The sequence below is a fragment of the Notechis scutatus genome, chromosome 3, assembly GCF_049901735.1.
Source record: "Notechis scutatus isolate UNSWTSFEM ecotype Mainland chromosome 3, rNotScu1.2, whole genome shotgun sequence".
Lineage (NCBI taxonomy): Eukaryota > Metazoa > Chordata > Lepidosauria > Squamata > Elapidae > Notechis > Notechis scutatus.
In genome coordinates, this window is record NC_142011.1 from 87,427,774 (window position 1) to 87,442,088 (window position 14,315).

At 38.3% G+C, this 14,315-nt stretch overlaps 1 protein-coding gene across 4 annotated transcripts in view; it reads right to left on the reverse strand.

The window, feature by feature from the left end:
- The window catches only part of ABCD3 (ATP binding cassette subfamily D member 3), a 50,094-nt gene extending 39,069 nt beyond the window's left edge, over nt 1-11,025 (reverse strand). For 2 of the 4 annotated variants that reach the window (XM_026671842.2, XM_087960649.1), the window contains exons 1-2: nt 10,738-10,997; nt 948-981 (exon numbers count right to left, since the gene is read on the reverse strand). In XM_026671842.2, the coding sequence (XP_026527627.1) occupies nt 948-981; nt 10,738-10,862 (159 nt within the window). In that variant the 5' untranslated portion in view covers nt 10,863-10,997. Of the gene's footprint in view, nt 1-947; nt 982-10,737 lie in introns of all 4 variants that reach the window. The other 2 variants (XM_026671841.2, XM_087960650.1) reach the window with 2 other exon arrangements.
- Between the last annotated feature and the right edge of the window lie 3,290 nt (nt 11,026-14,315).

Genomic DNA, 14,315 nt, shown 5'->3' on the forward strand with positions numbered 1-14,315 from the left:
AGTATAGATTTAAGGAAAATATTTTAACCTTGATATATGTTGGCCGCAAAGGAAAACTATTATATAACACTTTAAGAAATGTACTTATTAAAACAGCCTACACATAAGCAACATCAATTGAGTTCACTGTAATATAAATATTGCAAAACAGATATCATCTTTAAAAAAACCTGCATTGTTTAAAACATTTTACATTGGCCAATATAAACCATCTACTTATCAGCTTCTTTTTACTAAGACTAGTGGATATAAACTTTTTTTCAAATTTATTCTAGTAGATCAAAGCTGTAGAATTATTAAATCATATAATGTTCTACTGCTTCTACCACACATAATTATTACTCTATTTTTTAATCAATTCCCTGCAAGCTCTATGAGCAAGTGCTGTATTCTATTTTTGTATTATCCAATATCAAAAGAAGTGTGATTTTTTTTTTGCCAGATTCTTTTTCTCCTATACAAATTTGTAAAAGGATGTCTGCTTTTATTTTTATTGTTTGTTTTGTATTTATTTTTCTCTAAAGTATGATGAGGTATTGTAATGAATATTTGCTCCTGACTTCATGACAAGTTGCTCTGTGCAGCCACTATATAATTTGATTTTTGTGAGGGTTTATCTATATTATCAAAATAAAAATAAATATGATTATTTCAGTTTCTAAATGAAGCTACATACAATGACTTAGTGCTAGTATGTCATAATCTTTTATTTATTTGCTTGGAAATAAGCCCTACTGCAGTCAGTAAAATTCCACATAGAGGATTGTATAATATATCTCACTTAAATAGATACTCTATTTTCTTACTGTATAAGAGAAAATATAGCTAAAACATTCTTCTAACCTCTTTTTTATTGTATTTAGTACATTTTTACCCACAACATAATTTCATGGAATTTCAGCTACCATCTGATCTAGGTTTGATAGGGTAACTGTAGTAAAACTTACCTCACTGCTGGATAAATTTTTTCCATTTTTCTTTCTGCAAATAATAAATTTATTTTTCTTTTATTGTTTCTTACAAAGTTGTTACAAAATTAACAGAACACATTCTTAAAGTTGTTTCTTTATCAAATAAAATCAAAACACAAAACACACACACACTATCCATTGGATATTTTCAGAGTTAAATTTATATTAGCTAATTTTGTTTTAGTTTCTCCTGATTTGATAATCTTAAATAGGATTGCTGTTCCTGTATAATTTAAACGATAAAGCATCTCTGCCTGAAACCATAACACTAAAAATATTTCCCAATGTTATTTCAGAAAAATAAAAACAAAATTAAATAGTTTCAAGATAACAAAAAAGATGGTAATAGCTAGATATACCTAGCTGATAAAACCAATGCATAAAAATAGCTCCATTTGCATAGAAATTCTCTTTGATTTTCACTGGATGAGGGTATTAGTCTATAACTTATTTTAATAAGATAAAGTCAACATATTTTAATATCATTTATGTGAATTAATGGAGAATCTTTTCCTTCTAAACTAGAATGGAGAACCTGTATCCCTTCAAATACCACCAAGCTAAAATTTTTGGTAGTGTCACCTGAATGGTAATGGTGAGTTCCTAGGACTTGTAATTTAATAATATCTGGGGACTCTATTGTAAAAAGCGAAGTATTTTTTTAAATATCATGGTGCAATCCAAATATTAAGCGAACCACTTCTACAAAATGTGTTATATGTTGCATGCCTATATGAAAAATATAGATATTACAATGATAAAATACACACCAATGTAGAATAATTTTTATGTATCAAATAACTAACAATATTTTACACCTTGTACATATTTAGTTTATTTCACTCACATTTATAGATGATACCATTTTTTAATGGTTATTTATTTATTACAGTTCTAGGTTGCCCATGCTAAATGACTTTGTGAGGCTTCACAATGTTAGAATAACAATACTATTAAAAAATGAACAAAGAAACATAAAACTGTCCAAAGAAATAAGCCCATTTTTCCACAACTGCATTCAGCTTAAAGAGACCATCCTAATTCCAAAGCTGGGGGAACAGCCAAGTTTTTTATTACTTCTAGAACAGGGACTGCCAACCTTTTGAACCTCAGGGACCACCAGGTAAGGAATGAGTGGGTGGGGAGGGTTCCCGTGGGCCATGTGGGTGGCGCAGCCTTGTGTTCCTGCGCAACCTGGATTAATTCCTTTGGGGGGTGCTCTGGGGGTGACATTTTTCTGTGGACCACCAAAATTTTCTTGCAGACCACCAGTGGGCCGCAGCCCACCAGCTGGCGAACACTGTTCTAGAACACAAATATTTAGTAGAAACAAAAACAAAAATACCCCAATATTGTAGTGGAAAAATACTTTAGTGGACAAATGCAAATTAACCAAAACCAGGCATGATATTCCCCTCTGAAAAAAAAATCAGGGCCGGCCAAAAGAGACCCCCCACTCGCGCCGCCCGCCCGCCCACACGGGGTCAGCTCGTGCCGCCCGCCGCTCGCGCCGCCCGCCCGCCCACACGGGCTCAGCTCGCGCCGCCTGCCGCTCGCGCTGCCGCCCGCCCGCCAAAAAATCGGAATTCCGATTTTAATCAGAATAATATCATGTCTGCAAAACTCTATACTAATGTATACAAATATTTCTTGTCATAACATCTATCTGCCTGTCTGTCTGTCTGCAATCTATCAAATTTCTAAATCACCTATCACGCTTGTCTTTGCTTTCAATTCTTTGCTGCACCACCTAAAAAGTTATCCGAAACGTCCATACAGCTGATATGGCTTGATATTTAATTTTAACAAACAAGTATAATAGTGAAAAGAATACAATCTGGATTTTAATGGTAAAGATAAGAACCACCAAAGAGATAAGATTATGTTTATGCAATGTTTATGCAATACATTGCATAAAAGGAATCTCTGCTTGTAGAGGAGGCTGATGGGAGTACAAATTAGCATTGTACCCATGGCTTATTTTAGGTTCACTGTACAAGTTGATGTCAGGAAAATATCAGAAGAAGATGATACAAGTACATTTAAAGAAATGTATGCATTTATGGCATGCAAATAACACAAGAAACATCTGTAAAACTAGTGGACTATCAAAAATACGTATAGAATAACAAAATGATGGCTAATGAGGAATTACGTTTCTTGTATATTTCAAGGAAGTTAAGAAATTATTAGCAACACGAACAAAACATGCTTTCATGTTATTTTGATTTTTCACTATTCTTCAGAGGTTATACCTACAAAGAGTTTTTTATTAAGTATAAGGAGTGTCTTGATGTATTTCCAAAACTGTGCAACATCAGACTAGTTGTTTTCCTGACTTCCACATGTTGAGCTCTGGTCAAATATATTAATTTTGCTATAGATATATTTGCTGCTATATTTGATTAGTTCATGTCCAATATATGTTTGAAAGGACAGATAGAATCAAAATAATCCCATTACCTGAATGAAAAGCTAAATTGTAGATAAAAATATGAATTAATTAAACAGGCCTCATAACTTTAACATCATTCAGCAAACACCAAGCTGAAATCCAATACAGGTAAGTTCTCGATTTACTGCCATTCATTTAATGACTATTCAAAACTACAGCGACCCTGAAAAACGTGATTTATGACCCGTTTTCACATGTATGACCTTTGCCGCATCCCTACAGTCATGTGATCAAACTCTGGTTGCTTGGCAACCTGCATATATTTATGGGCGTTGCAACATTCCAGGTCCTAGGATTATCATCTGCAGGGAGCTTTTGACAGGCAAAGTCAAAAGGAAAGCCAAATGCACTTAACGACCACGTGATTCACTTAACAACTTGTACTTTAAATGTTACATTATATTAGCTTTTGATCTTTGTCTTCCTTGCAATGTAGCCAATGATGTGGCTTTTAGTTGCAAATAGGAGGAATTCCTCCATCACACAAGTGCTGGACCTGGCATCTCTGGCTGCATGCGGCCTCAAATTCCTTTGGTCCATCCCCCAGAGCTCCTTCCAAAGTTCTCATATCTATTACATGTATAGGGAATAATCAAATTAATTGTAGTTAATTTAATGTTTAAGCGAAATCAAATTTAGCCTTCCCCAACTATTTATTCTAGCTTCACTTGTTCTTTGCAGTATAACTTTCTGGTAATCTACTTCAAGGCAATAAGCAACTCTTGGCCACAAGTAACTGTTATATATTCTTGCTTTCTCGTTCTTCAGTCCAGCTGTAGCTACTTGAGGGTCCACCTCCAAAAAGGGACCTTTATGGTGCTTCCCAAACGTAGAATTCCAAAATAATGCTTCTTTTTTGAAGCTGGTTACTGGTCTTACACGCAATAAACTCACAGATGCTCACTCACCCTTTCAATTGTTATTTTCTTTCTTTTAAATACAAACATGAAATGTTAGCACAGATATGTGTGGGACAGAAACTATAGGTAGTCCTTGTCTTACAGCTGTTTATTTAGTGACCGTTCAGAGTTACAACATCACTGAAAAAAGGGACTTATGACCTTTTTTCACACTTACACCCTTTGCAGCATCCCCCATGGTCACATGATTAAAATTTAAATGCTTAGCAGCTGGTTCATCTTTATGCTGGCTGCAGTGTCCTGGTAACCTTTGATCCCCTTCTGCGTCCTTCTGACAAATAAAGTCAATGGGGAAGCCAGATTCACTTAACAACCATGTTACTAACTTAAAAACTGTAATGATTCACTTAACAACTATGGTAAAAAAACGTAAAAGGGGACAAAATTCACTTAACAACTGTCTCACTCAGCAACAGAAATTTTGGGCTCAATTGTGGTCGAAAGTAGTTCAGATATTGAGCCTATGTATTGCCTAATCTGCTTATGCTACATTTGGCACAATTCATCCCTTTAAATCTAGGTATTGACTAAATGATGAATTTTAGAATCAGACAAGTAAATTATTGCCAAGTGAGTATCAAGCAATTCTATTGTTATTCAAACCATCACTAAAACAGACATAGCAAGAAAATAAAAACACTAATCTAGTTGCTATTATACCCGTCACTTTGTTTAAAAACTAACAACTATATTGTATGACCTTGGACACATCCTAAGAAAGGCAATATTTCATCCAAGAGTTTAATAATAGAACCTTCCGCCTGGCTGTTGGGTCAGAATAAATAATTCAACTTTCTATAAGAAGATATTCCTAAATGACACCATAAATAGCGACAGCACTGGAAGACAGGACAGCCAGAGCTAAGAAAGACATCTAAGTTCTCACACCAGTTCTCATTATTATCTGTGATGAAGAAATAGCTTTTAAGATAACTCTTCAGATGGCAATCTGAAGGCTACATTTTTCTCACAGCCCCTTTCAGAAGTTTGATTTCATAAGAAGCTAAGATTTAAAATATCCTGTCAGACTACTTTTTTTCTGCTGTCACTGCTCTTCCTCTCCACCCAGCAAGGAATCAGAACATCAAGGATTAATTGATAAATACAAGAAACTCCTTTACCTACTGTACTGTTTCAGATCCTGCTCAAATATCACACAAGATCAGAACAGATCCCTTCTTTGCCAGTGGGGAACTGCATTTGCTTTCACTGTGTTGAAAGGATAGAGCTGCGACAGTAATTTCTCACACTGATAAGAAACCTAGCAAACAGTTACAAAAAGAATCAACAGATGCAGTCATGCTTTCAAAAAGACAACCCTCCTTTTCCTTTTTGAGGGAAAAGAGGATGGGAAAGTAGACCAGGATTTTGCCACTATATATAATTTTCTTATTGCAACGTTGAGAACTTACTTGTGCTAAAGCTTTTTACCTTTTTTCTAATAACTATTGCTTTAAAAAAAGAAGCTCCAAAACACCTCTGCTTTGCTCTGTTTTCAATCCACATTGCTTCAAGGGAAGCCTGACAACCACTCATAATCCTAGACATGAACAAATGACATTTTGCACATATATCTATACTAACCAAATTCATTTCTGGCTTTAATAGGAATTAAAATACCAAAGAATCAAAAGTAACACATTGACTTGCTGGGAAGGACATGTTCTGTGTTACAATAGTCAGACTAAATGTTGTTTCCTTTCTATTATCATAAATAAATTATCTTTTTTGTTTTTACTATTTTATTCATCTGCATGCTTTTATACAACAGTAGCAAAGCTACTGTAGCAAACCAGTACAGCTCTATGTGTTCTGCATTACTCATTTGAAAGAAACTACCAAAAGAATAAAAGATGAATGATTCCAGATTTTGGATGACTTAAGAGAGCATTTATGTTTCGCTTCAATCAATTTCCTTGCAACAGAAAATTATTTCCCCTTGACTGAATTTTACCACAGGTACCTTTCCTTGGTGGCAATGTGTAAGAATCCCTCAAAAACTAGCATTGAATAATTCAACCTGACACTCTCTAATATGTAATGAGGGAACTATGATCTTCTAAAACTAGTTAGCTAGGTAAATAACAGGAACTTAATTCAGTAACATCTGAAAAAATGAAATTTCTATACTCTTATTCTAAATACTATTATCCTGGGTATAGTTTTCCCTAAATTTTCATTTACCTTCCTACTACCTTTGGAAAGCATATATTATGGCACAACTATTTCTTTAGTTGAATAATCAAGTATGATTCATTTAAGTAGAACAAGTAAAATAATTGCAAAATAATCTACCTCCTACAAAATCCAATAATTATGGTTGCCAAATGCTGTTTTATATTATTTGAGTGTAAAGCCACCTATATTACTTGGGATAATGTCAAAGCTATTGCTGCTGCACTGTGCAATTCCTATTTGGATAAAAGTATTTATATATAGTTTACCAAATTGAAACATTTATATCAAAACATTTCTAAATGTGTTCACAAATCCATTCATCCATAGAAAATTCTACTTATTTATGAAGAAAACTAATAATTTCACAAATGTAATTTTGATTAGAATTGCTCGTATTTCAAGCGTTATTCCATTTACGATGAGATCATATCAGTATTCCATTTATTTATGAAGAAAACTAATAATTTCACAAATGTAATTGTGATTATAATTGCTTATATGTATTTCAAGCATTATTCCATTTACGATGAGATCATATCAGTCCATTGTGGTGCCTTTTATTTATCACAATGCTGAAACAAAACAAATAAAACAGTAATGATACTCCCACTAGAATTCTAACAATCCTGTTCTTTATCACGTACCTATCTGATATAATTTCATGTATTCATACATACATTCATCTTGTTGCTTACTTTGCTAGGTTAATTTACTAGGATAATAGTATACATACATTCATCTTGTTGCTTACTTTACTAGGATAATTTTGAACACTACGGATGATAGATTCATTTTAACCAAATAAAGTTCACTAACTAAATCATTTAACATGAATGGTCATTAACCACCCAAAGGTCATTTAATTTAAAAGGGATTTCCACCAATTATATTTATTTGAATATTCACTCTAATAAAGTTCACCAGAGAAGATTTGAGAGGCTGAAGAGACAGTATTGGAAAAGTGTTTATTGTGTGACTGGAGAATCACTGGATGTCATAGTATGTCTATAAAAGTAATAAGTGGCAGATGTTGATAGGGGGATTTTGCACAAAGCTGTCTTGTGCACCTATTATGCCCTTTCCTGAATGCTCACCTCCCAGTTTCTTTCTGGGTCCAATTAAGTTGCTGATTATCACCTTTAAAATCTTACCTGGCCTGGGGCCATAGTCACCTGCAGTACTGCCTCTCCCTGACTGTATTTACTCATTCCACCAAAGCAGATAGCGTGGGCACAATCCCAACCCCTTCCCTTAAACACCAAGGGTGTCAAACTACATTTCAGAGTGCGGCCAGCTTGATGTCACTTGTGTTGGGGGCGCCTGTGGTGGCCTGAGTGATCTGCCAGTGAAAATGGGCTCTTGAGCTCCATTTTCTTCCAGCAAAAACAGAGCTTGGGAGGGCCGTATGCCTGTTTTCATTGGCAGAGGCACAGTGGGCCGGTCCTTCGCTGTTTCCAGGGTGGCCTTGAGGGCCAGATCTAAGCACCCTGCTGGCCTGATCCAGCCCCCAGGCCTTAAGTTTGACACCTGCCTTAAACATTACTATCTTATAGGTCCTAGCAAGTATGCTTTCTCCATTGCCTGGTATCCAACAGGCCCCCATCCTTTTAACCCTCAGGAAGATGGTAAGACCTGGCATTTCCCTCTAGTGTTGAGATAGGGTGAGGTTAGAGTGGGAAGAGAATGTTGGATGAATCATCCAACACACGTTGAAAGTGTACTCATTGCGCCTGATGTTTTTTTGTTGCATATATTGGTTTATTTTTTTCAGTTGTAAGACACCCAGAGTTTGGCTTAAAAATGGACAGCTCTATAAATGTTCTAAATAAAGGCTCTCCAACCTTGGCCACTTTAAGACTTGTGGACTTCAACTCCCAGAATTTCTCAGCCATCTTTGCAACTTTAAGACTTGTGGACTTCAACTCCCAGAATTCTGGGAGTTGAAGCCCACAAATCTTAAAGTGGCCAAGGTTGGAGACCCCTGTTCTAAATAACTAACTAAAATAGGTTGCATTTCAATAAAGGCAACATGCATTAGTATGTATATAGGTATGAGCTACTTGTCAGGTAATTTATAAAATACACAAAACTTGTTGCCAAATCCAAGGAGTATGAGAGATCATTTAAAAATTAAATAGAATTTCAAGAAAACAAATGCACAATCAAGGTCTGAAAATAAGATAGCTGTTGGATTTGTCAATTGGATGAAATGTTTTCCTTTCTGGCAGCATATAATGTGTGTGTGTGTGTGTTCAACTCATGTGAAAACTTGATTTGCTTGTATGAAGACAAACAAACAAATTGTCTGATTATTTTAATTCTGGCAATACCAGCCTACAAATGTTTAAAATTGTTGTTTGAGTGCTAAGTTAAAAAACACACACCATAAAATAGTACCCAAACTATTATTTTAACCTCAGTTATCACAGCTACAAACTTGAAAGCTATACAGTAGTATGTAAAAAAACTTAGGCCATCATTTGATTTGATTTGATGCAAAGTTTTAATGGTCATCCATAATTATTTTTCAATCTTGAATACCACATCTCAAATATTGCTTCTTTGTCGATTTCCCTTTGAGTGGTCTCACTGATGCAAAAGAATAATTTTATGTCTGTCAAATTCTGTGAACTTTGGCATTTTCACTGGAATGATGTGATTGAATGTTGGTCTTATTAGCAAGCTTCCGATGAATTACATTCATACAGCATGTGTCTTGCACAAACCTAATATAAGACCTTTTTGCACAGCTGTCATTTTGGCATGAAATAGAAGGACACATACAGGTGACCTACTGACGCGCCCACGAAACCGCCACAGGCCGAAAGCTTGGGGCTCCCTGTAATAAAAAACCTTTTCCACGCTTCATTTTGGCATGAAATAGAAGGACCACTATAGGGACCAGCCAGACTTAGGGTATGCCAGGTGTCTGTTGCTCAAGTGTAAGGAGAGGTCACACTAAATACTTGCCCCTTTAACCTATGGGAGCTGTTTCTTCTGCTTTTTTCTTGCTTTTGAATACTGTATTTTCTGATTACTTTCTAATAAGGAGAGTGAGATATAATTATAAATGGTCATTATATAACTGCTACAACAAATCTACTGGTGGCCTAAGACTTTCACAGTACTGTATATACCAGTAATAATAGGTTTACCCACATTGCAGTGTTTCAACAGGGAATCTCACAAGCTGAACAATAACACTATTTGTTAACTACCCTTCAGAAGATTCAACTTTTACAGCATTTTTTTTCTCCAGAGGTCCATGCATACATCATGTTTCATATAGGACAGTCTGCGGTTGCCCTTTGCAGTTTGTGTCAATTAGATCTTTTGTACAAGAGCCACTGAGTATATTGTGAAGGATAATTATTATGATTGTAAAATTAAAATAATATATGTTTTTAAAGTAGTACAATTTCTTTCTCCTAACAAAAAAGAACAGCTATCTACTATGTTTGTGGAATTAAAAGACAGAGCAAACACCAGTGCCAGTTAGCCAGCAAGTCACTCTTAAGTCCAAGATCGATATAATAGCTTCGATTTATCTTAAAGCTTGGTCACGGTTACTGAGAACAAACCCATACAAATCTTGGAACATTGTTAAGTCCTACCTAAACCCTGCACCCACTGTTTATGTTTTCCAATTGACTGGGTTTCAAATATCAGAAAGAAATAATAGGAGACCCTCCAGATAATGGGTTGGATTGCTCTCTCATCACGAAGGGCAGCCCAGGATGGTCTGGGATCCTTTGGTGACCCCACACACAGATCCAAGCATACAGGACTAGATCATGAGTTTGGAAGGGGCAAGAGTTGGGTTGAAGGAAGATTACTACGATCGGACAAATAGCATGCCTCCTCCCCCCACCCACCCACCCACCAGGCCCCGCTGAAAAAAGGCACACCTGCTGAACATCCACCTGTTTCCCCAGGGATCAGCAGCTCAACGGCGCCGCTTTTTATTGACCTCTGTCAATTGCGAAATTCCTTTCAGCCTTCCCTTCCACCTCCCGGGCTGGAACTGACCTTTAGGTAACTGGAGGAAAGGGGAAGATCATCCATCCCAACCCAACCTCGCCCAACCCGGGTGACCTTGTATCTTCGGGGCGACCCTGGACAAGCCAGCCTGTCGCCCGGCTTCGCGATCGCAGCCCCCGACCCCAGCCGGCCGCCCCCCACCCACTCACCCACCCGATCCCCCGTCACTGACCCGTGCAAGGCGGCAGCGGCTGCTTTCCGCCGCTTGCTGAGCAGGCAGAGGAAGGCGCAGGCGGCAGCGGCGGTGCCGGCCATGGTGGAGTAGCGCGCGGTGAGGAACTTGCTGTAGACGGCCATGGCGGCGCACCAAGAACGAAAAGGGCGATCGCACACCCCGAGCGGCGAAGCGGCGACTGGCCGACCGGAGGACAGGCTCGCCGAAAAGAGGGACGTCGGGAAAAAAAGGTGGCGGCTGCCGGCAACAGAGAAGGCTCGGGCCTTGCCCTCTTTCTGGAAACCCCGCCTTGGCTCCTCCTCACCCGGCAGCCGGGCCACAGCCGTTGGCAGGCTCAGCAGAGAGCGCCGAAATCACCGAGGCCGGAGGAAGGAGAGCGAGGGAGTGGGGGAGGGAATTCACTACAATGGAGGCGCTTTCTTGCGGTGTGAGTAAGCTTCGATGGCCACGAGCGTGCGGGGACTGGAAATGAAGGTGGTAATATTGGAATGGAAAACCAAAAAGCAAGGAATCCCCGGCTTCGAAGTCCTCAAAGCACCCCGGAAGAAAGAGATAGCAAGACATGGCTATGGAGATTCTCAGTCATCCAGGTCATGGTTGTCCCAAAGCTGCTGCTTTTTTTTTTTTTTTTAAAGGCAACTGGACTTTCTGGTTTTTCTTTGAAGACGTTTGGCTTCTCATCTAGCGCTGAAGAAGCTTCTTGGATGAGAAGCGAAACGTTATCAAAGAAAAACCAGAAAGGCCAGTTGCCTCTTGAAAAACGACCTTTGGGACAATGGCATGACACTTCTTGGCAAGGAAGCTCAGCTAAAAGTCAAAGAGCCTCTCTTTCAAGGGCAGGTGTCAAAGTCCAGGTAGTCCTCGAATTACGACCCACAATTGAGCCCAGAATTTGTTTGCTGTCAGAAATTTGTTAAGTGACTTTTGCCCCATTTTACGACTTTTCTTGCTGCTATTTCTTAAGTGAATCACTGCAAGTCATTAAATTAGTAACACGGTTGTTAAGTGAATCTGGCTTCCTCACTGGCTTTGCTTATCAGAAGGTCGCAAAAGGTGAGCCCAGGACCCTTGCAACTGTCATAAATATGAACCAATTGTCAAGCCTTCGAATGCACATCACATGGCCATGGGGATGCTGTCATAAGTGTGAAAAATCATAAGTCACTTTTTTTCAGTGCCATTGTAACTTCAAACAATCACTAAATGAACTGTTGTAAGTCAAGGACTACCTGTACCTCCAGAAGCAGCCAGTGCTGTTCACCTTCTCCGCCTGAAGATTTTTGGGACGACAAGAAGAGATTACTTTTTCAGTAGGTTGTGAAATAAAGTACAGGTAGTTCTTGAATTATGACTACAATTAGCAGCACAATCTCAGTGATTGACTGAAATACTTATTGAGCAAGATATCATGTGATTGTTTTACTCAACAACTCAACAAGGTCATTAAGTAGACAGCTCCACGTGAAGAGCATGGGGTACTGGGGATTGGTGGGTGAGAAGATCCTGGGAGGCCTGGTGCAAGTGGCATATAAGTGTCTTTCCACTCAGGAGCTGAAAAACCTCCCTGCCAAAATCCTAACAGGATTTTCAGCCCATTGAGTGGAGAGAGACACTAGTGCACAACCCGTGCCTGGCCTTCTGCACACTTGTGAAACCCCTTGCACTCTTTATTTTGCTCCACTCAGGGATTAAAAACCCTACTTGAATGTCAACTCCCTCTCTTCTCTGTCGGTTGGCTGAAAGAGTTTGCTGCTGAAAGATTTCAATTGCACTTGTGCTGAATTTTGCACAGGACTTTTTCAGCCAGACTCCAGGGTTGAGACGGAGTTCTCAATGGGAGGCAACAGCTTGCAGCCTTCCCTGCCAGCTTCCCCGTTGACTTTCTGGGCTAGTTGGAAGAAGAAGAAGAAAAGCAAATGGCATTTACTTGATTATGGGGGCTTGGCAACATGCAAACAGGTTACCAAGCACTCAGATTGTGATCACGTGACCGAGGAGGGGAATGTGACATTTTGCAACTGTAGAAAGTGCTTTGCAGGCCATGAAACACTCTGGGAACATCATCAGTTTGAAGTGTCGTTAAGCAATCAGCTGTAAGCTGAAGACTTCCTATATTAAGACAGTTTGGTGTAGTGATTCTTGCCAGTCACTTGCTCAGATCTCACCTCACAGGCTCCTTGTGAAGAAAGTAGGAAGCAGGAGTATTAAATATGTTTGCTGCTTTGACTTGACAAATAGGCAAACAGAAAGACAAATGCACATACACACAAAACTTGTATTCCATTGGGTCATCGTTTCAGGGGTATTTCTTTGACAAAACAGAAACATGACCAAAGATGGGCAAAAAAAAAAAAAAAAACCCAGTGGGAGCAGGAATGATTTCTGACTTCCTGCTGGCTTCCCCATTGAGTTTCCATATGGAGCAGGGAGCTGAAGGGAGCATTGGAAATTCCCTTTCCCTCTTTTTCCTAGCAAGCAGATAAATGACTGCTGCTGGATGGGAGACAGAGGGATTGCAAGACTAGCTGGGAAAATATCACAGAATGTTGAAAATAAAGATCACATGACCACAGCAGCCAGTAGCATGGAAGCAGCCATAACTTCCCCAAATTTTGTTTCCTCATAGAGTTGGATTTTGGATACATTCTGTAGAAAGCCCATTTGAGGTACCATGGATCAAAAATTGTTTAATTAATTAATGCCCATTTGAACTTAGTGACTCAAAATTGTTGCCCTGTCACGGGCCATTTCGCCCTTTGTCTGATGTCCTCAATACATTTTTCTTCATCTTTCATTTTGGTGGCCAAGTGAACCCATAATCTGAAACAAAAGTGCCCAGAGTGGCTTCAACAATGAGATGGGTGGCATATAAATTTAATTAATTCATAAAAACTCTCTATCCCCCAAAAAACATGAGTTTTTAATGTACTTATATTAGGCTAGACCTTTTAATATGTAGAACCAAAATTTCAAAAAATTGTCATTAAGCTTTCTTTTTAAAGCTGGATGTTAAACAAAATATGTCAGGGTAGAGGTAGGAAAAAATATGTTAATTTGTAACTGTACAGGTAATCTTCAACTTACGTCCACAATTGAGCCCAGAATTTTTGTTCCTAAGTGAGAAATTTGTTAAGTGAGTTTTGCCCCATTTTATGACTTTTCTTGTCACATTTGTTAAGCGAATCATTGCAGTTGTTAAATTAGTAACACAGCTGTTAAATAAACTTGGTTTCCCCCATTGACTTTGTCAGAACGTCGCCAAAGATGATCACATACTGGGACACTGCAGTTGTCATAAAAATGAACCAGTTGTCAAGCATCCAAATGTAAATCACATGATCATGGGGATGCTACAACAGTCATAAGTGTGAAAAATGGTCATAAGTCACTTTTTTCCAGTGCCATTGTAACTTTGAACGGTCATTAAATGAACTGTTATAAGTCAACTGTTGTACCTGTACTGAGATGGAATTTAAGAAGGACATAAGTAGTAACAGCTTTCAGTTTTATTGAATAGTTTTCTTGAGAGCAATTATAATATGGGAATGATTTGCCTTGTTTTCTTCCATGATGCT